At 38.6% G+C, this 25,760-nt stretch overlaps 2 protein-coding genes across 3 annotated transcripts in view; one reads left to right on the forward strand and one right to left on the reverse strand.

The window, feature by feature from the left end:
* Window positions 1-25,760, reverse strand: part of XPOT (exportin for tRNA) — a 154,307-nt gene that overhangs the window by 94,843 nt on the left and 33,704 nt on the right. For both annotated transcript variants that reach the window (XM_043888153.1, XM_043888163.1), the window contains exon 2: window positions 8,134-8,210. The gene's annotated coding sequence lies outside the window, so the exon portion shown is untranslated. The remainder of the gene's footprint in view (window positions 1-8,133; window positions 8,211-25,760) is intronic.
* The window catches only part of C3H12orf56 (chromosome 3 C12orf56 homolog), a 76,531-nt gene that overhangs the window by 45,342 nt on the left and 5,429 nt on the right, over window positions 1-25,760 (forward strand). Inside the window, exons 6-11 of the mRNA XM_043888177.1 lie at window positions 8,209-8,353; window positions 13,176-13,282; window positions 13,894-13,983; window positions 20,851-20,974; window positions 22,982-23,056; window positions 23,570-23,644. Of these exons, the coding sequence (XP_043744112.1) occupies window positions 8,209-8,353; window positions 13,176-13,282; window positions 13,894-13,983; window positions 20,851-20,974; window positions 22,982-23,056; window positions 23,570-23,644 (616 nt within the window). The remainder of the gene's footprint in view (window positions 1-8,208; window positions 8,354-13,175; window positions 13,283-13,893; window positions 13,984-20,850; window positions 20,975-22,981; window positions 23,057-23,569; window positions 23,645-25,760) is intronic.

Consider the following 25,760-nt stretch of genomic DNA (forward strand, 5'->3'; position numbering starts at 1 on the left):
AGGCCAGAGTCACATAGGAGGTGGGGGTTTGTTCTCTTTGCCTCTCCTAACGCTGTGTGTTGTTGACCATCATATTTATATCTATATCACTTCTTGCCCTGAATTGCAAATACTATAATCTACGGGACATCACTTCTTGTATGTGTCACAGGAGCCATAACGTCAGCATATTCAAAACAGGGCTCAGCCTCTTCCTTCTGTGACCTGACCTTCTGTCTATGTTTCCTAAACAGGGCATGATGTCAGTATCTCCAGACAGCCTAAGCCAGGGTCCTGGATCCCCAGATGCCCGCCCTCTACATCCAGTCCTCACCACATGATTTATTGTACCTATTGAATATATCTGGATAACACCCACTTCTTTCCACTGCCATATGCTCAGGTCCAGTTATCTCTGTTTTGGGCTCCCACCAGTATTTTCCTTGCTGGCCTCTGCCTTCATTCTTGCGCCTCTCTAGACCTTTCTTCAGCATGAGAGAGGAATCTTTCAGAAGCACAAATCTGATCATGTCACTTCTCCCTTCAAGCCTTTGAAGAGCTCCCCAGTGCCCTTAGAAGGTCTACACTCTATAACACCTTTTTACAAATCTTCCTACTATCTCTTTATTTTTCTATCCTCAACTGTTGTGTCCCCCACACTCCTACCTTAAATTCCTGATCCAAGAGAACCTGTAGCTCTCAGAAAGCTCCCTGTTCATCTGGGTCCTAACATGATGGCCTCCATTCTAGAACTTACCCTCTTCCCTTCTTCCTCTTCATAGAAATGTCAGCTCAAGTCTTAGCTCATTATCCCTTTTTCTAAAAATCATTTCTCAAAGTAAGCTAAGAGGGCCCCTCCATAACAGCCTGTGGTCACACAGCTTGTAGCACTGTCTGCTCTATACTATGGATTGCTTGTGTGTGTGCTGCCCCATTAGGAAACATGCTCCTTGAGGGGGGACAGTACCTTGGTCACTGGGTAGACTGCCAGTAAGCTTTATACAATGAATGAATGAATGAATGAATGAAATAAGATAGAGGCTGGACCTTATATGCGAGACAAAGGAACTTGGGATTTTATCCAGACTTTACAGTACTACTATGTTCTCATCACAGTCAGCCTTACATTGAAGTAGTTATTTGTGATGTGACTACTAGTTCCGATAGATTGTGAGCCCCTGGAAGGCAATGGACTTCCTTTGTGGGTCAGGGGTGAAGAATCCACCTGCAACGCAGGAGTCATGGTTTTGATCCCTGGGTCGGGAAGATCCCTTAGAGAAGAAAATGACAATCACTCCAGTATTTTTGCCTGGGAAATCACACGGACAGAGGAGCCTGGCGGGCTACACAGTCCATGGGGTCACAAGAGCTGCATGCAACTTAACAACTAAACCACCACCACCACCCTAGAAGGCAAGAAGGATGTCTTATTAATTTTTGTATTTTTCTTACTTAAAACAGTGCTTTGCACAAAGAAAACACTCTGTGAATTGATGATTCCAATAACTTCGATATTAAGTCATAAGTGAGTTTTGAGAGATTTATGATAGTGACATATACTGGGGGTGATGTAAATAAACTAAGGGAAAGTTTAATTTTAAAAGATACAATTCATTTCCCATTAAAAGGACCCAAAGTTCCTTGGAAGAATGACTGATTCTAGGCCTGCGGCAGGAAATACACAAATGAGCTTGAAACAGCTTGAGGCAGGATGCAAAGAGCAACAGGGCCCAAACTAAAGGACAAAGGAGCCCCCAGGAAGGGGCTCCTAACAGCCAAAGACAGGACAACAGGAGATCAGAAAAATAATGAATGAGATGGTTAAAACATAACGAATATATAAAAATTCCAAAGTGTATAATGATGCATCATGGAAAGTCCTCTCTCCTACCCGCCTTCCATTAAGAAATAAAAATGCACTAAACTCCATTCAAAGTAAATAGGGCATTAATTCATTTCTCTGCAAATAAGCAAACAAATGGAAATAATTAAGCATTTATCCTGCCTTTCCTTCATAAATTGTAGTTAGTTCAGGGTAACCAAGTAGCTCAGGTTGATGAGGACAAATTTAATTTTACAGAATTCCAGCGAATAAATATGGAAGGTTTGATAGAAATAGAAAATTTACCATTTTTCCACCCTCAAATGAAATAAAAGATTCATGCAATGATCTCAATGGATGGAACTATTAGATAGAAGGGTGAAGTGGAACTTCAAAATCGAGGGATTGTGTAAATAACTAAACCATTGATCAGTCTTAGCATCACTTAACTGGGATGCTCTAATGAGGCACTTAAAAATTTTGTGCCTCATTATCTGACATAACATGAAACAGAAAGCACCACCTGTGGCACATCTTTGTTCAATTAAACTGGTTTGTTGTGGGTTAGTCCCTCAGTTATATCTGATTCTCTTGCAACCTCATGGACTGTAGCCCGCCAGGCTCCTCTGTCCATGGGATTGCCAAGTCAAGAAAAGTGGAGTGTTGTTTGCTTCTCCACAAATAAATTGGAATCTGACTTAAAGTGTGGGTGTGTCAGCCTTAAGGAATGAAATTCTGATACACATCACAATATAGATGAGCCTTGAAGACATAATGCTATGTGAAATAAGTCAGTCATAAGAGGACAAATATTTTATGATTCCACTTATACGAGACACCTAAAATAGGCAAATTCATAGAAACAGAAACCAGAATATGGGTTATCAGGAGCTAGGGAGAGAGAGGAATGGAGACTTATTGATTGATGGATTCAAAGTTTCTGTTCGGGATGATGAAAAAGTTCTGGAAATAGGTAGTAGTGATGTTGCACAATATGATTGCACTTACTGCCGCTGAATTGTATTAATACACCTGAAAATGGTTAAAGTGGTAAATTTTATGTTATGCATATTTTATCTCAGAATTTTTAAAGGGGTGTGTGTGTGTGTGTGTGTGTGTGTAAGGGAATAGACAAAACATGACTAACAAAATGTTGAAAATTACTGAAGCTTAGTGATGGGTATGTGGGGATTTCTTATGTGATTTTCTCCATTTTTGTGTATGAAAATTTCCATAGTTAAAGTTTTTAAAAGACCTAAGAAACACGGCAAGCAAATATAACCATTATCTTATTTAGATCTTCATTTTAGCAAGCCAAATATAAAAATATATTTTAAGGCAAGAGAGAACATTTGAATATGGACTGGGTATTAGACAATACCATAGAATTACTGATGTTTGTTGGTGTGATAATGATGAGTTTGCAAGGAAATGTTCCATTTATTTTGAGATATGTTCTGAGGTATAGGGGTTAAATAACATAATGTTTGGGATTTCTTTTTAAAAAAGATGATTATCTAATAGCTTAGAATTTCTACATGTTTTCATATGTTTACTCTAAAAAAGTATGAGTTTTAATTTTGGTGCTATATTGTGTAAAGTGATTTTAAAGTTAATTGTATAATAAAACAGGCTCTCACTTTGTGTGGCTTGAAATTTATCCCTGAAGGCAAGGAGAGGTCTGCCTCTATCTGGACTCAGGAAAAGCATATTTCTTGCAAAGTTAATTAGCAAAGGCAATATATTTAAAATATAGTAATTTAATGCACCATGAAGGATGCAAATATATGTACAAGACACATAGGAAATGGTCTGTACCTACAAGGCACCTTCAGCTTAAAAGGAGTAAATATTCTTTGGGTTTTCAAGTTAGGATTCTGTCACAGTTGTGAGTTCTGTAATCTGATTATTGTGAACATATACACAGGGCTTCTGAGATAATGTATGAAAAACCATTCCAGCTATAAAGTATGATACAAATGTAAGTTATAACTGGTTAAATGTTTGTAAAAATGAAAAAATACAGGAAAACTAGAACTTGTCATTAAATCAAGAATTCTTCTGCCAGATTATTTGGGTGAGGTTTGTTTTCTAGCTCATGAAATATAGAATATCTGTTAACTTTAATATAAAATTTCCTTATTCCTAAACTGAATAATGGAGTCTTCTGGCACTAGACTTTTTCTTATTTAAATTAGTCAAAGTTTGTCATCTATGTAAAAGCAAATATTCTCTGAATTTTCAGAGAAACTGTGATTATCCATAACTTCTCTGTAGAAATATAGACTACTGAATCTAATTTGAATTTATGAGGTAAGATAAGACCTCACTTTACACATGAATTGATTTTCAGTGTGAAGAGATTAGTGTGCTTTCTCTTATGAAATTTGTTTTTGCCTTTTTGAAAAAAATAGTTTGATATTATAATCTATTATCATAGGTGCCAAAAGATTAAAAACAGTTCATTTCTATATGAATCGTAGCAAATTGCTAACTCCCAGTGGGAAAAACTGGAAACTCAATTTCAAAATGATTGTGCTGATACTGTATTTTTTGGGGGCTTTTGCTTTTCTAAGCTCATTTGTTTGTGAAAACTACGTCTCTGCTGTTTTTCGGAGTTCTCAGAGAGTAGAGGGATTTTATGGTTATTTTTTTAAATGAAATATGGCAATAATTTGAAATAGGCATATAGGGAAGCAAGATCTCAAAGCTTATTATTAAATAAATATTTAATAATATTTATTAAATACTTACTGTATGCTAAGCACATGAAGGAACTAAAATATCAAAACAGCACAGTGGGATAGGTACTATCATCATCCTCATTTTACAGATGGGAAAACTGAGGTATAGACACACGAGGAAACTTGCCCCTTGGTAGTTACTCAGAGGAGCAGGGGCAGATCTAGGATACTGATCAGTCTATCTGACCATGCCTCCATGCTCAAAATCATGTTCTTCTGCCTCTATGACTGTTACTACTGAATTCTTTTATTTTTTAAATTCAGGTATAGTTGATTTATAATATTCTATGTTTTAGGTATACAACACTGTGATTCACAATTTTTAATGATTATAGTCCATTTAAAGTTGTTATAAAATATTGGCTATATTCCCTGTGCTGTATGATATATCCTTGCAGCTTATTTATTTTATACATAGTAGTTTATACTCTTAATGCCCTACCTCTATCTTGCCCCTCTTCCCTTCTCTCTCCTCACTGGTGACCACTAGTTTGTTCTCAGTATCTGCGAGTCTATTTCTTTTTTGCTATATTCATTAGTTTATTTCTTAGATTCCACATATAAGTGATATCATACGGTATCTGCCTTTTTCTGTCTGACTTATTTCAATTAGCATAATACCCTCCAAGTCTATCCATGTTCTGCAAATGGCAGGATTTCATTCTTTTTTATGGCTGAGTAGTATTCCTCTGTGTGTGTGTGTGTGTGTGTGTGTGTGTGTGTGTGTACACATAAACACATATATGGCTTCCCTGGTGACTCAGTGATAAAGAATCCACCTGCCAATGCAGGAGATACAGGTTTGATCCCTGGGTTGGGAACATGCCCTGGAGAAGGAAATTGAAACCCACTCTAGTATTCTTGCCTGGGAAATTCTATGGGACAGAGGAACCTGGCAGGCTATAGTCCATAGAGTCACAAGGGTTGGACATGACTTAGCAACTAAAACTATATATATATGTACAGTATACATACACACACACACACACACACACGTAGGCACCATATCTTCTTTATCCATTCAACTGCTGAGGTTACTTACATCCATTAGCCATTGTAAATAATGGTCCTATGATCACTGGAGGTACATGTATCTTCACATTAGTGTTTTCATTTTTTTTCAGATAAGTATCCAGGAGTGGGTACTTGGGTCATATGGTAGTTCTATTTTTAGTTTTTTGAGTAACCTCTATCCTGTTTTCCATAGTGGCTGCACTAATTTACATTCCTGCCAACAGTGTACAAGTGAAAAAAGTGAAAGTGAAAGTTGCTCAGTCGTGTCCAACTCTTTGTGACCCCATGGACTATACAGTCCAGGGAATTCTCCAGGCCAGAAAACTGGAGTGGGTAGCCTTATCTGTTCTCCAGGGGATCTTCCCAACCCAGGAATTGAACCCAGTTCTCCCTCATTGCAGCAGATTCTTTACCAGCTGAGCCACACGGGAAATCCAAGAATACTAGAGTGGGTAGCCTATCCCTTCTCCAGGGGATCTTCCCGACCCAGGGATTGAACTGGGGTCTCCTGCACTGCAGGTGGATTCTTTACCAGCTGAGCTATCAGGGAAGCCCTAACAGTGTACAAGGATTCCTTTCTCCCCCACATCCTTGCCAACATTTGCTATTTGTGGCCTTTTTGATGGCTAGATTGATCTCTTCGTGTTCATTTCTACTCTGGTGTCTTCACTAGAAAAGAAACTACTTTTCAGAAAGTCTTAATTTTTATGTTAATAAGAGAGGTTCATTGGTTGGATAGAAGAGAGCATCTTAGATTTGTTTTTTTTTTTTAAATAAAGTGGGAGGTAGTGGGCAAAAACCAAGATTCTGTGTAGTATTATTGGAATAAAGGGCTGATATCAAATTTCTAGAGTAAGTGGTAAAAATATTTTTACCTTAAGTCAGAAGTTCTAAGACATTTCCATTGATCTACACAGAACATGAAACAGCTCTCTTACTGTTACTTTGCACTCTGCTCTTCTGAATCACTGGTTGTGTGAGCTTGGACAGGCTACCTAACATCATGTCCTGTAAGTGCGATAGTACTTCCCAGCTCAGCTCACTTAGTCACACGGAGTGAGCTAGTCCATGAGGAGCCCCCAGGCCAAAGCTGCCACAGAGTCGGTGCTCAGGTACGTGCAGTTGTTACTGCTGAGCACAGTGGGAGATGGAAACAATATCCAACCTGTTAATGGTTTTTCAAGTTGCTGCAAATCAGCTGAGGGGCCCAGATAAGTAGACAAAGAACTGCAATGGAGTGAAGTATGGAAAAAGGGCTATGGGAGAGGGTCCCCGTGGTTGGTAGAATTAGGGAAAGCCCTAAGGAGACGGTGTTAACTCATTTCAGTGAAGCCAGCTTTTCCCAAAGTGTGGAATGCACGTGGGGCAATGATGTGGGGTGACTTCATGTAGTGTTCTGACATGGCATGAAGTGACTTTGAATTCCACGGTAAAAAAGTGATTCTCTTTTCCAGCTTGTCTGACCTCATCAGGGAGAATCTCTCTAACACTCATCTGCCCTTTTGTCAAAGGGAGAGCATACTTCAGGCTCTAAATAGGGAGCATCTACTTAGAATTTTGTTGCTTTCAAGCTGTTTTTACAGTTACCTGCTAATTATAGCAAACAGTACTGGCTTTTCCCTTGTGAAGTAGTAATAAAAAGTTTTCTTCGTAAAGAAATTTCTGTAAGAAAAATGAGTTGATTTAAAGGAAAAATAGTATGCAAATAATATTACATATGATTCAGAGATTATGGTAAATGGTATACAAACGAACTCTGAGCTAGACTATGAAAAAGGGACAGAAGATTCGGGATATGTACAGCTTGAGTAAAGGGGCATGGTAAGAAATGTGTTTGAAGAGTAATAAACAGTTCAGTTTAGGGGCTTCCCCAGTGGTTCAGCACTAAAGAATCTGCCTGCACTGCAGGAGATGTGAGTTCATTCCCTGGGTCAAGATCTCCTGCGGGATGAAATGGTGACCTCCAGTATTCTCACCTGGAAAATCCCATGGACAGAGGAGCCTGGAGGGCTACAAGGAGCAGTTTTCATTGCTGATAAGTAATTAAGTTAGAAGTACAAAACTACATTAATATTCCATTAGTCCTCTTTCCACCATCTTCCCATGCCGCCATGATGGTGGCACCGTGAATGTCCTGGCTAATGCTTTCAAGAGTATCAGCAACGCCCCAAAGAGAGGAAAATGCCAAATTCTTATTAGACTGTGCTCCAACACCATCTTCCATGATGAAGCATGGTAACATTGGCGAATTTTAAATAATCAATGATCACAGGGCTGGGAAGATTGTTGGGAACCTCACAGACAGGCTAAATAAGTGTGGAGTGATCAGCTTCAGATTTGATGTGCAACTCAAAGATGTGGAAAAATGGCAGAATAACCTGCTCCTGTCACATCAGTTTGGTTTCACTGTACCGACAACCTCAGCTGGCATCACAGACCACGAATAAGCAAGATGAAAACACACAGGAGGGAAAAATCCTTGAATTCTTTTTTTAGGAATGTAATACATACATGCAAATAAAATGCCTCAGAGAACTAAAGAAAAAATTCCATTAGTAACAAAGTTTTACATACCTGTCAATAACTGTTGATATTCCTCAACTGCTGTTTCTTATCATTTTTCTCCCATGGCAAATTTTCTTTTTGTAGATCTGAGGAGAAAATTAAGCACTTTGGTCAGCTTAAATCTGAACTTTTTCTTAAAGACAACACATTGAGGAGGATACTTTGTCTAATCACGGAACTTAAAGTAGCAGCCCAGAAAAACTTCATTCTGAAAAGACTTTTCTGGAAAGTAGGTGTTTTATTTTTAATCTTTAAAACTCATTTTACCTGTTTATCAAATGCAGCATATTCAAGCATAAAGTACAATAGAAATAAATATCTTGTATTCTGATGCTGTTTTTAAAAAAAATGTTGATTAAATTTAATGCAATCGTCTTGATGCTTGAAATGTCGTGATGTAATCAATGTATATGTGTGTGTGCTGGAGCCAGAAAGATGCAAGAGAGGAGAGCAGTAGCAAAAAGATGGTAGCTCACATGGGCTGGGTTGACAGAGTGAAAAAAAGAGAGAAGGTGGGGGGAAGCTTCTGGCATGCAAGAAGTATAAGACAGTGAGATAAAGCAGATATCAAGATATTTTATGTGCATGTCCCCCAACAACAAAAATAGAATTAAATACACTTTTAACTGTAGGGTTGATATATTTAAAAAATTTTTTATTGTGGTAAAAGTCACATAATACAAAACTATCTTAACCATATTTAACTGTACAGTTCAGTGACATTAAGTACATTCACCTTGTTAAAGATGACTCCTGGGCTTCTCTGACGGTTCAGTGGTAGAAAATCCACCTGCCAATGCAGGAGACATGGATTTGATCCCTGATCCAGGAAGATTCCACAGGCTGCAGAGCAACTAGGCCTGCAGGCCATCACCACTGAGCCCACACACCCTAGAGCCCGTGCTACACAGCAAGAGAAGCAACGAGAAGCCTGAGCATCACAACTACAGAGTGGCCCTTGCTTGCCACAACTAGAGAAAAGACGGAACAGCAACGAAGACCCGGCACAGACATAAATAAATAAAATTTTTAAAAAGGTGACTTCTGAGAAGTCAAAGCAATCTAGCTCTCCAACTCGGCAAGTTACAGACTTACTCTGGAAGGCTGACTTGGTGTCACTGAGTTTTAGGGGAAGGCATTGAGAAGCCCAGGTGAGCACTGGTGCTGTGCTGGTGAGGCCGATTCCGGCTCCTGGCCTCATACCTAGTTGCCTTTTTACTGCACAGTTGGGAACGGCACAGCTTCCCCCACCATACGAGACAGTCTTGGCTATTTCTCAGATTCTGAGTGCTTCGCATGTCTCATGACCAACCATCCTGGTGTACCCAGAGTAGGGTAACAAACTGCTCCAGTGTGTCTGGGACTGAGCAAGTTCATGGCACTTGGGGCTTGTAGTGCAAAAGCTAGACCAATTGCAAGCAAATTGGGATGGTTGGTCACCCTAACCAGAGGACATAGTAGCTAGAGAGAATAGTCTGTCACGTGTTCCCAGCATTGAGGCAGGTAGGGATGATGTAGTGCTGTGTCATTTAAAATGCTTGTGCTAGACAGACCCTGTCAGGAATATACCACATTATTAGCTTAGAGGCAGCTCTCATTTTTGGTTCTTGGGTAAGAGGATGGGAGATTATATATATATTTGTAAATTATAATAAAATTAGTATAATGAATAATAGCCATATTCTTATAATTAATAATATAACTATTATAATATAATAAACAACATAATATTATATAATTATAGTAATATATATAGTTGACCCTTGAACATTAGTTTGAACTGTTTGGCCCACTTATATGTTAATTTTTTCAATAGTAAATACTACAGTACTACATGATCACATTTGGTTGAATCCATGGGTATGGAACCACAGATATGCAGGGTTGACCGTAAGTTATACTCAGATTTTTGATGGTGAAGAGGATGAGCACTTTTAACTCCCCCCAAACCTCCACCCCTTGTTGTTGAAGGATCAGCTGTGCATCATTTTCCCTTTTAAAAATCAACTTTACTGGGGTATAATTTTCCTCTGTTAGGTAGTTTTTATTCTTCTATTACAATAAAACTTTTAAAATTTGAAAACACTTTTTCATAGGCTGACTAAACTGAAAGCTTTAGGAGTACAGACATCATGTCCAGTTAGTCTGTTTTGCTTAAGATGTCATTTGCATTACTTCGCATAGTACTTGCCACATGGCTGGATTAAATAGTAATATGTTCAGTGAATGAATGAAAGAGTTCTCTCTTTTTTTTTTTTTTTTTGGCCAAACCACGTGGCATGCAGGATCTTAGATCCCCAACCAGGGATTAAACCCGTGTCCCCTGCATTGGGAGCTTGAGTGATATTTATAAAGAAAAGGTATTTATACTATACTGCACTGCCAAAGAAGTCCCAAAAGAGTTGTCTAGATATGTTCTTTCCCAACCCTTCATTTTTTATTCATGGTTTTTTTTCCTTCAGTTTTTAAACATATAAAATTTACCATCTTAACCATCTTTAAGCGTGCAGTTCAATGTTATGTATCCATGTTGTGTAACCATCACCACCATCTATCTCCAGACCTCTTTTCATCTTACAGAACTGAAACTATACTCAATAAACAAAACGTCTCATTTCCCCTCCCACAACCCCTGGCAACCATGCTTTTTCTTTGCGCTTCTATGAGTCTGATTATCCATGTAAGTGGAATCATACAGCATTTATCATTTTGTGACTGGCTTATTTCACTTGGCATGATGTCTTCCAGATTCACTGAAGTTAAAGGATATGTCAGAATTTCCTTCCTTTTAAGGTCGAATAATATTCCAGATATGTAATGTCACATTTTATTTATCCATTCATCCACTGATTAGCACTTGGATTGCTTCCATGTTTTAAGTATTGTCAATAATGTTGTTATGAACATGGATGTGTAAGTATCTCTTTAAGACCCTGCTGTCGATTCTTTTTGGAGCCCAGTTAGAAGCAGAATTGCTAAATCATATAGTAATTCTATTGTTAATTTTTTTAGGCACTCCCGTACTGTTTTGCACAGCAGCTGTACCGTTTTACATTCTCACCAACAGCGCATAAAGTCTCCAGTTTTTCCACTCCTTGCCAAGACTTGTTATTTACTGATTTTTTGAAGCAGTCATTCTGATGGGTGTTAGGGTGTATCTAGTAGTTTTGATTTACATTTCCCTAATAGTTAGTGACGTTGAGCATTTTTTCCCATGCTTACTGGCAATTTGTATATCTTCTTCGGAGAAATACTGGGGTCCAGTTTACATATAATAAAATGCACATATATTTTAATGCACATTTATTTTAAGAGTTTAAAGAATTTTAACATACAGTTTAAAGAGTTTCAGCAAATGTATATAACTGTATAAACACCACCCAACCAATATTTAGAACATTTCTATCACCTCTTAGGGCTAAATTGTGCCCTCTGGCACTCAAGTTTCCTCTGACCCATGTCCTCAGGCAACTATTGTATTTTCTATCATAGATTAATTTTGCTGTTCCTAGAATTCCAGTTACATGGAATTGTACTGGAGTTTGTGTTTGGCTTCTTTTGACATAATTTTGATATTCTTTCATGTTTTTGCTAGTAGGTGGAAGATATTTTAAATGTGAAAATTCCTGACCCACTGAGAGGTGGGCGATTACAATAATCACTGATATTTATTAAGCACGTACAATATGTTGAGTACTGTTCAGGCTTTATAAATAATGCCTTATTTAATCCTAGCATCGACTTCACGAGGTGATTCTGTGAATCCCATTTTAGAGATGAAGGGTTATAGAATATATAAGTAATTTGCCAAACATCCGCAGCTACCCATTGCCAGAACTGGGCGTCCTAGGTGGCTCAAGTGGTAAAGAATCCACTTGCCAATGCAGAAGACATGGGCTTGATCCCTGGGTTGGGACAATCTCCTAGAGGAGGAAATGGCAACCCATACCAGTATTCTTGCCTGGAGAATCCCATGGACAGAGCAGCCTGGGGGCTACAGCCCACGGGGTCGCAAAGAGTCGGACACGACTGAGCATGCGTGCAGCCTGGCTCCACAGTCAGCGTGTAAAGCTACCGTCCTCTGCTAATTTATCAGGGCATTGGGTAAATCCCAGCACTTCTCCCAAGGTGTCCATTTGCCCCTCTTCTCCTTCCCATTCTCCACTTGCCATCCCAGCCTCTTCTCATGCCACGTTAACTAAATAAGAGCACACATGTACCTGTCTAAACAAGGAGTCTAGGTTGCCACAAGTAAATGAAAAAGTTCTGGGGAGAAAAGGAACAACAGAGGGATAGAAAACAGAAGCGATTACATCCTATTTCTCATTAGTACCAACTTGCCTGATTTCATGGGCCAGTGCTTATTGTCGTGCTCAATTATCTCATGAGACTGGATAGGAACACACAAAAAATTGGTTCCCCCACTCTTAAGTCAGTGTTTATTTTGGCAGAAATGGCAATCTACATTTCCACTGTTTTAACCAAAGTGTTAAAATCATTCTGCACCATCTTCACAGGCTGTCCCACTGCCATTCATTTGTTTTTGAATTAGTAAACATTTCACAGTGAGTGCTTTTCTAGACATTATTTCATCATGTTCTCACAAAAGCCATATTACTTTGGAAAGGCCAGATATATAGTGGCCCCCATTTAACACTGTTATTCCAAGGTGACTTAATGACTTGCCTAAATTATACACCTACTTCTGGATGATCTTCAATATTAAAGGTGAAGTCATCTCCCAGCATCACCTGCTCAGTTTTAGCTCTGGCTCTGTTCAGGAGGACAGTGGTCTCCTGGTTGTAAGTAAAAGTATGTTTTCAATTTGGGTTATGCTAGCGTTAATGAGAGAAGATTGTAAATCACTTTCTCCCTAATCAAAGAACAAATCATTTCTTATTTTTATTATGGAAGAATCGACAGTTTTGCCAATAGGTAACTCAGGGAGGCCTGGCATGCCGCAGCCCACGGGGTCGCAAAGAGTCGGACACGACTGAGCAACTGGACTGAACTGAACTTAATTACCATTTCTTTCCTGCTTGCTTTCACAGACCAGTGACCTTTTCTATTTCCTAGTGAACAAACTTCATGAATACTTGCCAGAGTCTAGGGATAAGAATGCACTTCACAATAGAAGCCAAAGGGCTGATGAGCTGGTGTAAGTACTAACTGGATAATCAAGATATTTTTTCCCTAGGATGTTAAATAAATGGAAGGCACTGGGCAAAATATGTACTGTTTTGATGATAAATAGTGCTGCAAATTTTGCTTCACATAGATTTTTTAAAAGAGCATTTATTTTGTTCTAATTGTGTGGTCAAAAACTACACAAGAAAGTAGTAATACTGGCTGTTCCCAAAGGGAAAAAAAAATCAGTGTATGAAGGAAAGACACCTTTCACTTATCCCCATTTTTACATTTGAAATTTTGAAAAACTACCTACTTGAAACAGTTAAAATGATTAAATTTTGTTTTAAAATAGTGTGATTATCATTAAAACTTTGCAAAAAATAAGTACAAAAATCAATATGTTAATGACTTGTAATCCTGACATGCACTTATTAATTTATTCATTTGACAAATATTAAATATTCGACAGACTAGGCTTGCAACCAGTGTTGGCAATTTGATATACAGAATTTCCTTCCTATATGTTTTTTTAAATGGGGATCTGAATGTAACTCTATTAAGGATTACTGATTTTGTGAAATTCTGAACTCATAATGAAGTCATGCCATTTCTGTGACATTTTTCCTCTTTGTTTTACAGGGTGTGCATTGAAATTATACAGACTCTGGGACGGATGTTCAGAGAAACGGAAACTGAGTCATTGCGCCTGAACATATTAGCAGCTAAGAAGTAAGGCCTTTCAAAAATTGAGATCTTGTAGCTGCAACCCACTAACTACTCTTTCGAGTGTCTTCCAGAACTCATAATTCTCTGACTTCTCTGCTTGATCCCTTTGTAAATATATTAAACTCTTTTGTCTCTCACTTCCTTCTGTGATGAACAGATTAATTGGTGCATACTGAGTTCTCTCTGATTATTGAGGGCACAAAGATTTTGTTATCCTAAGTTTATCTTTTGTCATCATCTGAAGAAGACCAAGGGGCTTTCCCGGTGGCTTAGTGGTAAAGAATCTGCCTGCAGTGCAGGAGCTGCAGGAGACACAGGTTTGATCCCTGGGTTGGGAAGATCCCCTGGAAGAGGGCATAGCAACCCACTCCAGTATTCTTGCCTGCAGAACCCCATGGATAGAGGAGCCTGGCGGGCTACAGTTCATAGGGTCGCAAAGAGTTGGACACGACCAAAGCGACTTAGCATGCACGCAATCTTGGAGTGAATATTGGAGGGTAAGAGATGTAATAAACTTACTCCAAAATATGTGTCCCGAAGAAGAGAGAAATTTACATCTTTCTTACATATTAGTCCAGAGTAAAGAGCCATGCTTTTTGCTCTAAGATCAGCCAGAGACCTAGGTTTCCTCCCTTTTGTTGCTCTACTGTCTTCTATCATATGCTATCTTTGTCCTCATGGTTAGTGGGCTGAACTTCCTGCCTTCATCACACCCTGTGGGAATCAGGAAGGGCAGGGAAATTTCTTCTTCTTCATTTTACTTAGGAATATATTTTTATTTACTTATTTTTTCTAATTGGAGTATAATTGCTTTATAATTTGGTTTAGTTTCTGCTGTACAACAACAAGAACCAGCTATAAGTATATATACATCCCCTCTCTCGAACCTCCCTCTCACCTGCTTCCCCTTCCCCCCGCCCCACTGCGGCAAATCCTACTCCTCTAGGTCATTGCAGAGCACCCATCTGAGCTTCCTGTGCTATATAATAGCAGCTTTCCAAATTTCTTTTTAAAGCAAGGCATAGAAGACTTTTGTTGTTGTTGTTCAGTCACTAAGCCATGTCCCACTCTTTGAGACCCCATGGACTGCATAATAGTTTTGCTTTCCTTTTACTGGTGAGAATTTTAGGCATACAGCATTTCTAGCTGCAAAAAAGGCTGCAAAATGTGTCTATGGTTGGACTTCTGTGTGCCTAGCTAAACTCTAGATGGCAATGGGACAGCTGTTATTCAAAGGAAGAATGGGAGAATGTATAGTGTGGGACAACAGCATTCTTGGCCACAGAAAGTGTGTGTTTGCATATTAGTTGTTTGACCTTTTTATGAGATTTATAGGCTATGAATTATATCCTTGGACAATGGTCTGGCTAGAATCTTAATTTCCTCCCACCCTTTCAATCAAATGTTTATCTACATTTCTTGCATCATAAGGTGGAAGAAGGAGGAGCGCCATGGACTCTGAAACATTTGAACCAGAAGGAAGAATAAGAAATTTTAGTATTATTTTGTCCAGGCTATTTATTAGAGACTTTTGCAAATAAATTTTACTGATAATGGTCATTAGCATATCTTAAGCAACTTGCTATGTGTCAAGGACTATAGGCATACTATGCTTCACAGCAGGGTGGTCAAATGTTTCTGCAAAAGGCTATATAGTCTCTGTTGAAACTACTTAACTCTGCCATTGTCGCAAAAGCAGCCATAGACAATATTCCAAAGGAAAGGGCACAGCAGTATTCCAATAAAGTTTTATTTATAAAAACAGGCTCTGGGCTATTGGGCCTGCAGGCCATAGTTTGTTGACCCCTACTCTACAGCATACAAGGAAAATATACTGCTATTTTCTCTGCATACTTTTTTTTTTTTTCTGCATACTTCTTTATGTAGTTGACGATACTGCCATTTTCCCAATATCCAAGAGAGAGATTCAAAGTTATGTCTGATATTCATGTCTTCTCCCACACTGAAATTATTGCTAAATCACGTTACCCTTTTTGTCCACCTTTTGGTCTCTACTTTTCTTTATCCCAATTGGAGAAAATCATTCTTACCAATCTCTGTTGTAAAGTGTTGCATTTTAATTGCTCTGTCTTAACTTGGTTCTGCCACATCAGCCCTATTGTTATCAAGCTTCTTTCCTGATATGAGAAATTCTTCTCACGTCCTTTGGTACGTATATTATATTGCTGTAGTACAGTCTGGTTGTAATACTAACTTTTCAGTCCATTTTTATGTTCATAGTGGTCAGATCATGTTATCTGTACTATTAGCTAGCACAGTAAATGTCTAATACAACTAATAATCTTCTATTGCCATGTAACAAATTATTGGGTTGGTCAAAAAGTTCATTTGGCTTTTTCCATAGATCTTACAGGAAGACCCGAATGAACTTTTTGACCAACCCAATACCACAAATTTAGTGGCTTCAAACAACAAACACTTATTACCTGACAGTTTCTGTGGACACAGCTTAGCTGGCGCCTCAGCTCAGGGTCTCACAAGGCTATACTCAAGGTGGTTGGCTGGGGCCGCAGCCTCAGGCTGGGGGCCTCTTCCAAACTCATCTGGGTAGTTGTTAACAGAATTAATGTCCTTACAGCTATAAAACTCCTGACAGCTTGCTTCTTGGCAGGAGAATCTCTCTGCGCTCAGAAAAGGCCTAAACTCTCTTTTAAAGGACTCGCCTCATTAGCTTAGGCCTACTCAGGATAATCTCTCTTTGATTAACTCAAAAGCCAACTCACTGGGGATCTTAATTACATTTGCAAAATTTCTTCACCTTTCTCATCTAACACAACTTAATGACGAGAATGAAAGCCTAATATGTTCCCAGGTCCTGACCATACTTTAGGGAAGGGATCATATAGAGTGTATATACTACAGGATGAAAATCTTGGAAGCCACATTAAAATTCTGCTTACCAAAGAACACAGAATGACTTACGAGACCATGAGTGTGCCCTTCAAAGTCTGTACTTTAAGATACTGTAATACATTTAAAAAAATCTTACATTAAGGGGTGGGGAGGAAAAAAAAAAATCTTACATTGGAAATAATAACAATCTAAATAATAAAAGTATCAAAATGTTGGTACCATTTTTAAGGGTGTGATGTCAACCCTAAGGTGTCTATTATAATAAGTCAGGATGAAATACCATTTCAGAATAAAATTTCTTTTATCCATTATTGACTTAATGGATTTTAAATTGAGTTGGCAGAAGGGATAGATTGCAGAAGGGATATATTTAAAATTAAATCCATTTGAGCAAATAAAAAACATTCATTTCAGCATTTTCCTCTGTATTTTTTTCATAAGTAGAGATTTTATTAGTTCAACCCACTTCATTGTATTCTTGAAATATGCCATAATCCTTCCTTTTTTTCAATATTCTTATGGTTGAATTCATGTATTCAACTTACCACAGTAAGTGACTCAGAATTTGAGAGTTCCTCCCCTTAGCCTAGGATATATGATAGTTTGAAAAGAAGCTGTTGCTGAAAATAAAGGACTATAATTAAATATTACAGTGAATGGAATGTCAATTCAAACTTAATATCAGGAAAGCTTCTAAATGAGTATTTTGTTGATTTTGGAAGTGTCTTCTGAAAATAGACTGGCTGTTTTAAAACAGCTTGAATAAAACATTAGCAAATATCCTGGAGGACATATCCTGCTTTTTTTGAGCAATGTGGTAACTGACAATGTGCTAACTTCTTTTGCAGATATGAGAACTAGATTTGTTTTTTGAGTTGGTGAAAGGAGGGGAATTGCATTTTTATTAGAATTTTGGTAACCTTATCATGGTAATGATTTAAATGATTGTAAAAAGATTAGGAAGCCTCAAATACTACTAAGTGAGAAATAGATTTAAGGGACTAGATCTGATAGACAGAGAGCCTGATGAACTATGGACGGAGGTTTGTGACATTGTACAGGAGACAGGCATCAAGACCATCCCCATGGAAAAGAAATGCAAAAAGGCAAAATGGTTGTCTGAGGAGGCCTTACAAATAGCTGTGAAAAGAAGAGAAGCGAAAAGCAAAGGAGAAAAGGAAAGATACTCCCCTTTGAATGCAGAGTTCCAAAGAATAGCCAGGAGAGATAAGAAAGCCTTCCTCAGCGATCAATGCAAAGAAATAGAGGAAAACAACAGAATGGGAAAGAGTAGAGATCTCTTCAAGAAAATTAGAGATATCAAGGGAACATTTCAGGCAAAGATGGGTTCTATAAAGGACAGAAATGAAAAAAAAAAAAAAAAAAAGGACAGCAATGGTATGGACCTAACAGAAGCAGAAGATATTAAGAAGAGGTGGCAAGAATACACAGAAGAACTGTACAAAAAAGATCTTCACAACCCAGATAATCACAATGGTGTGATCACTGACCTAGAGCCAGACATCCTGGAATGTGAAGTCAAGTGGGCCTTAGAAAGCATCACTACGAACAAAACTAGTGGAGGTGATGGAATTCCAGTTGAGCTATTTCAAATCCTGAAAGATGATGCTGTGAAAGTGCTACACTCAATATGTCAGCAAATTTGGAAAACTCAGCAGTGGCCACAGGACTGGAAAGGGTCAGTTTTCATTCCAATCCCAAAGAAAGGCAATCCCAAAGAATGCTCAAACCACTGCACAATTGCACTCATCTCTCACGCTAGTGAAGTAATGCTCAAAATTCTCCAAGCCAGGCTTCAGCAATACGTGAACCGAGAACTTCCAGATGTTCCAGCTGGTTTTAGAAAAGGCAGAGGAACCAGAGATCAAATTGCCAGCGTCCACTGGATCATCGAAAAAGCAAGAGAGTTCCAAAAAAACATCTATTTCTGCTTTATTGACTATGCCAAAGCCTTTGACTGTGTGGATCACAATAAACTGTGGAAAATTCTGAAAGAGATGGGAATACCAGACCATCTGACCTTTCTCTTGAAAAACCTGTATGCAGGTCAGGAAGCAACAGTTAGAACTGGACTTGGAACAAAAGACTGGTTCCAAATAGGAAAAGGAGTACGTCAAGGCTGAATATTGTTACCCTGCTTATTTAACTTATATGCAGAATACATCATGAGAAACGCTGGGCTGGAGGAAGCACAAGCTGGATTCAAGATTGCTGGGAGAAATATCAATAACCTCAGATATGCAGATGACACCACCCTTATGGCAGAGAGTGAAGAGGAACTAAAAAGCCTCTTGATGAAAGTGAAAGAGAAGAGTGAAAAAGTTGGCTTAAAGCTCAACATTCAGAAAACTAAGATCATGGCATCTGGTCCCATCACCTCATGGGAAATAGATGGGGAGACAGTGGAAACAGTGTCAGACTTTATTTTGTTGGGCTCCAAAATCACTGCAGATGGTGATTGCAGCCATGAAATTAAAAGACGCTTACTCCTTGGAAGGAAAGTTATGACCAACCTAGACAGCATATTAAAAAGCAGAGACATTACTTTGCCAACAAAGTTCCGTCTAGTCAAGGCTATGGTTTTTCCAGTGGTCATGTATGGACGTGAGAGTTGGACAGTAAAGAAAGCTGAGCGCCGAAAAATTGATGCTTCTGAAGTGTGGTGTTGGAGAAGACTCTTGAGAGTCCCTTGGACTGCAAGGAGATCCAACCAGTCCATCCTAAAGGAGATCAGTCCTGGGTGTTCATTGGAAGGACTGATGCTGAAGCTGAAACTGCAGTACTTTGGCCACCTCATGCGAAGAGTTGACTCATTGGGAAAGACCCTGATGCTGGGAGGGATTGGGGGCAGGAGGAGAAGGGGACGACAGAGGATGAGATGGCTGGATGGCATCACCGACTCGATGGGCATGAGTTTGAGTCAACTCCGGGAGTTGGTGATGGACAGGGAGGCCTGGCATGCTACAATTCATGGGGTCGCAAACAGTCGGACACGACTGAACGACTGAACTGAACTGACTGAAGATTGTTTATATTCTTCTTTATTCCATTATGAAAGGAATGCTTAAGAATATAGAGAATTTTTATATACTCCTATATGTACATTCTTTTATTGCTCCTCTCTGTCAAAGCTTCTCTGATATTGTCTTCAATTAGGGAACGGATTTTTCTAATGGTCTGCCTTCAAATTGTTTTTTACCTTACAGGGGTTGTAATATACATATGAAAATCGGATTATTGACCCAGCTTCTCAGGAAGCATATTTTGAATTGTGATTTTTGTGTGTGTGAGCCTTTTTATTTTCAAATAGTATGATATATTACTCAAGTATGCAGTAACATTTAAGTGGGTTATTAGTATATGTTAGGGGACTGTACACTGCATTTGAAAGACCTGAAGTTTAATACTACTTTTATTCACTAATAGCTAGTGCTCTTTAGTAGAACAATAAACCTCTGAAATGGTTTGTTACAAACGGTTTCTAGAGTCAAAAAACTCTACAATATCACTTATATGTAGAATCTAAAAAATAAGACTAGTGAATCTAACAAAAAAGAAGCAGACTCGCAGATATAAAGAACAAACTTAAGTGCTCTAACCAGTGGGCAGAGGGAAGGCGGGGGGCAAAACAGAGGAATGGAACTAAGAGGTACAAACTGCTAGGTATAAAATAAATAGGCTACAAGGATATATTGTACAAGACAGGGAATATAGCCACTATTGTCTAATAAGTAAAAATGGAGTATAATCTATAAAATTTTTGAATCACAATATACAATCAGGTATATTGTATACCTGAAACTAATACTATAAATATTATATTATATTATAATATATTATAAATCAATTATACCTCAATTAAACAGTCCACAGTGCTTCATACATTCCAATATAATTACACTCAGTACCTGCAAACTTGGTGTCACTGTTTTTCTTTTTGAACTTAAGTCACTAATTGCCTTTATTTTTTTTCAGGGGAACACTATTTAACCTTTTGGTAATCTTAATTAGCGAGCCTCAGATTCCAAAATCATGTCCTGTGTTTGACATCCAGTTGGTGGCTGACTCAACTTTAGTTGAGATGTCTTTTGATGCTGAGGTGAGATGAAAATTTTGGAATAGATGAACTACAATATATAGGAGTTCTTCTATATGGACCATGAGTCTTAGAATATAGAAACATAATTAAATCAAAGTTAATATTTTGTTACTAACCTCAAAACTTAGATAGCTATTCGTCAATATTATATCCATTTTCTATGTTTTAAAATATGCATACTGAGAAAATAGTATTCTGTATATATTAGATAAGTCTGTTTATATCTGTCTCTGTAAAATATTTATGTATATAATTCCACAGCAGGGGTCTAATGGGTAAAAAAACACTGTCTTAGAGATATATCAGGGTTAACGTTCTTGTCTTAGTTTATCATTTCCTTACCTATCTAAGTAGTGCAAACTTAGCATTACTTGTTTTTTTAAAATTTTACTAAAACATTAGAGGTATCAAAGTGCCTATAATGTACTTACTCTGAGAGAATAAATCAGGTTATTATTAGTTTATTTTGAGGCGGCCAACACAGAATTTCTTTAAAGGGTGGACATGATTTGATAGTTCTTGAACACACAATCAGAGTTATGTTTTAGAAAGTTCTTAAATTCACTCATTTATTTAATAAACATTTATTGAGTGTCTGTTATGAGCTAAACAGTGTGCTAGGCAGCAGGTTGCACATAAAAAGCAAAATAGACACAACTTCTGCCCTCATAGGTTGAAGAGACAGGCATTAATTGGTCAAATATAACATCAAATATTATTACAGACGGTATATGGAGCATCTGCAGTACCCATTTCAACAGTGGGATGAGTGGATTAGAGATAAAAGAGGAGGATGGAAACAAGACTGACAGAGGTGGTAAGAAGCTAGTGCTGTCGTCCAGCTGAGGGATGACGGGGGCCAAGAAGCAAGCCTTCCTTGACCCCCAAACAACACGAGGCTTTCTTTTTAGAGCGCTCCTAACTTCCGGTGCCTTTCTTCCACAGCCCTTGTCTCAGTTTGTAGCTGTGCATTTATTTATGTGATTATTAGATTGATATCTGTTCCCCACTAGATTGTATATTCCACCAGGGCAGTGACCACGTCTCTGTGACTCTCCATCAGTACAGTATGGGACTCCAATGACTACTGTGTCTGATGCATGTTTGTTCAATAAATAAATGGAAAAAGGAAGATGGTAATTGTGAAGAGGAAAGATTCCAGAAATTTTAAGGAAACTGAGTTCATAAAAATATAAAGAGTTAATGTTAGATATACTAGGTTTAAAGAGGAAATAATGAGCTTGGTTTTAGATTAGTTTATTTGATTTGCCTTTGATATTTCCATGTGAAAACATCAAGTAAGCAGTATAGACAGGTCTGAATTTCCTGTTTTTGGACCTGCTGGTCTTTTGTACCTGGGCTATGAGTGAAGCCATGAGCAGATTATATAAATTCTGGTTCCAAGGTCTAATAGAGCAGGTGGTTTCAAACTAGAACTCTTCCTTGCAAAGAGTACTGTTAGGGAAAATGTGGGGCCTGCAGCATGCCTGCAGACACAGTCCTCATGCACCAAGTGGCCTGTGGGCTAGGAGACAGCTTCACCAACTGTTTGAATTTCTTGAGAACAACAACAACAACAAAATGTCTCTACCTCTACATTTACCCATACCACAGAAGGAGTTATCCTTCAAGCTGGGCATAAGACTTAATTCCCTGGAGAAGCTCCTACTTCAGTCCTGGGGAGTCTATTTCTGCATTCTTGAAAGGAAGCAGGACGGTTGATCTGAAGGACACTGCACATGAGTGGGCCTTTTTCTGCATGTCAGTATTCTGTAGGCCGTATCTTCTTTTCCTGACCCACTTTCTTAGCCATTATTATATGTGCAGTCATTATATGAGAGCCACTTTTTTGAGAATGATTGAATCAAACAGAACAAGAAAATTAACCACACTAATACTTTCCATTGATCATAAATTCTTTCTATAAATACCTAAGGAGAACCAGAAGAAATGATTAGTTTCTGGCTCAGCCAATGATACCGCATTGATTACTATTTAAAATTCTAGTTACAGAAGCTTATCCTGGAATATACAGACACAGCTACAGCACTTTTGTATGAGATACTTCTTGTCTTTCAGCAGGTACAGTGGTTTTATTATACATATTGTATTGTGCCATTATCTTACATGTCATGATCATTATATGATATATACTGTTGTTGTGGAGTCACTAAGTCATGTCTGACTCTTTTGTGACCCCATGCATGATAGCCTTCAAGGCTCCTCTGTCCACGGGATTTCCCAAGCACGAATACTGGAGCGGGCTGCCATTTTGTTCTCCAGGGGATCTTCATAACTCAGGGATCAAACTCGCGTCTCCTGTATTGGCAGGCTAATTCTTTACCACTGAGCCACCTGGGAAACCCTGTTATATGATATGTATATTCTGTAATTAAAATGCTTGTATTAGAGATAATCTCCAAAATTGGGTGATTTAAATGATAGGACTCCTACGTCATTCATCTAGCTTATGTTCCTAAATACTGATCTTAAGGATTTGATTAATCAGGATAAAATGTATTTGAAAATGAGTATCTTTTTAGCTACGTTTGAACTTCATGAATATAACTTGCTTATTTCCTTGCATTTTTTTAGGGAAATCTTGGATTGGAGTCAGCACAGTTTGCTATTAGCTGGATAATATCCTTTCTACAAAGTTGTCCTCCCATAGTGAGTACCTCCCAGAAGCAGAAATAAAACTATCACTCAAGGCTGCTGAAACAGATGCTCTCGTGCTTAATTAATGACTATTTCTCTATAAGGGGTCAAGTTTATAAAACAGACAAAAATGTACATTTGATAATTTTATTAGTCAAAATAAAATGTTTTTCTATTTGGGGACTGAATGTTTAAGATATTGAAATAACATCTTAAATGTGATTTCTATTTAATGAAAAGCCCAAAGATATATGTAGGAAACAGAATTTTAAAACACTGGCTGTATAATTAAGTGAAAAACATGCACGTTCATCTTAAACAGTGAGTGTGAGTTGGCGAGTGTGAGTAGAACGCGTTTAGTACTGTGGCCGCTCTGTCCTGGCAGCCGCCATCCTGGTCTGTGTTATCACCATCTCTCTCCTTGACACTCTAACTGCATGTACGTGGTCTGTCCTATCTTCCCACCAGACGACAGTCAAAGGAATCTATTCAAAATAAAAAATCTGATTATGTCATCCCTTGCTTTAAATCACGTGCTCATAATAAATGAAGACATAACAAATGAAGACTAAAATCTTCCTACTGTGGCCTCCAAGGCTGTGCGTGTTCTGACCCTACAGCCTCATCTGGCCCCTCGCTCTGCCAGCTACGTGGGTCTCATACCCACTGCCCACCCTGGCACTCCCAGCTCCATCACGTGGTCTTTACCATTCCCTCTGTCTGTCTGCCTGAAGTGCTTTTTTCTTCTTTTTACACCTACTTATCTCCTACTCGTCCTTCAGGCCTCAGTGCCCCTTCCTTATGTGGGGTGGAGGTGATGAATCTCTCATTCCGATTATATCAGAGTCTTCCATCATGGGCACACATTGTCAGAGCATGGAAACTTTTTCCTTTTCTACATAGGACTTGCTGCAGTCTACACTGTCGGTGTTATTATTTGGTTCTGTCTTGTGGTAGCCATTAGTGTCCATATATATTCTGGGCTTCTCTCCTTTCAGGCACGGAGTAGCAGTGCACTTCCCTACCCACTTGGAATTAGGTGGGTCTCTGTTCTGCTTTGGCCAGTGGAATGTGAGCAGAAGTAACCTAGGTCACTTCTTGTCCAAAGGTTTAGGAGCCAGTGCATGCTTTCCTGCCTCTGTTTCTTCTGGTAGGGTGACTAGTAACATTCCATATGGCCCTGGAATGTGGACCAGTGACTACAATGAGCAGAAACCCCTACTGATCCTTAAGGAACACACAGCATTAGCAAATAATAAACCTTCCTTGTGTTAAACAAAGCATTGATATTTTGTGAGATTTATTACTATCACATAACCTAGTCTATCATGACTGATACAGTGTCTTTCTTCCCAAACTCCAGGGGCCATAAGGGTAGGAGCTCTGTGTTTTGTGCCAGGCACATATAGCTGTTAAATAAAATATCTGCTGAATTAACTCTAAGAAAGGCTTTATCCATTAATCTCTTCTCATCTCCCCAAACTTACTTTCCCCTTTATTCATTCATGTATTTGCCTGTGTAGTCAACATAGATTTAATTGGAAATCTTTTCAAAAGGTAGTAATGCCAACTAAATTTTTGTTGCTAATGGAGGATTGACATGTGGAATTATGTTCTCTTTCTATACGTGAACATGCTTCTTTTAACCATCAGCGGTTTCCTGCTTTGAGCTATTTTGATGTTGAGTCTGTCTTAGGGAATCCAGTTGCCAGACCTCTGTGACATATATCTATAAAAACCGGACTGCAGTCAGAGGGTACCCTTGTCAGTTACAGCCAACTGCCTCATACAGAGATTGAGCCAGGAACCTGGGTCCTTTAGCAGACATGGACTCTAACCAGTCTCAGGCCGACTTCAAAGAGTGTTGTAAAGTTACAGTCACTCCCAGCAACGGTAGCTCATATGTGCACAATGCAAGACCCTTACTTTTTATGTGGGGTGTCTGCAGGCCTCATCATCTAAACTACTGTGTGAAATTTAAGCTCCTAAGAACTCCAAGTGACAGGAAAGTTTTCTTATCAACCTCTAGGGTTGGTTCACCAAAGGAACTGAGCATGTGGCCAGCCCGTGACCATAAAGCATGTCAGGATGAAAGATGGCAAAAGGCCCACTGACAGTGTTGAACACT

This window comes from Cervus elaphus, chromosome 3 (genome assembly GCF_910594005.1).
Source record: "Cervus elaphus chromosome 3, mCerEla1.1, whole genome shotgun sequence".
Classification (NCBI taxonomy): domain Eukaryota; kingdom Metazoa; phylum Chordata; class Mammalia; order Artiodactyla; family Cervidae; genus Cervus; species Cervus elaphus.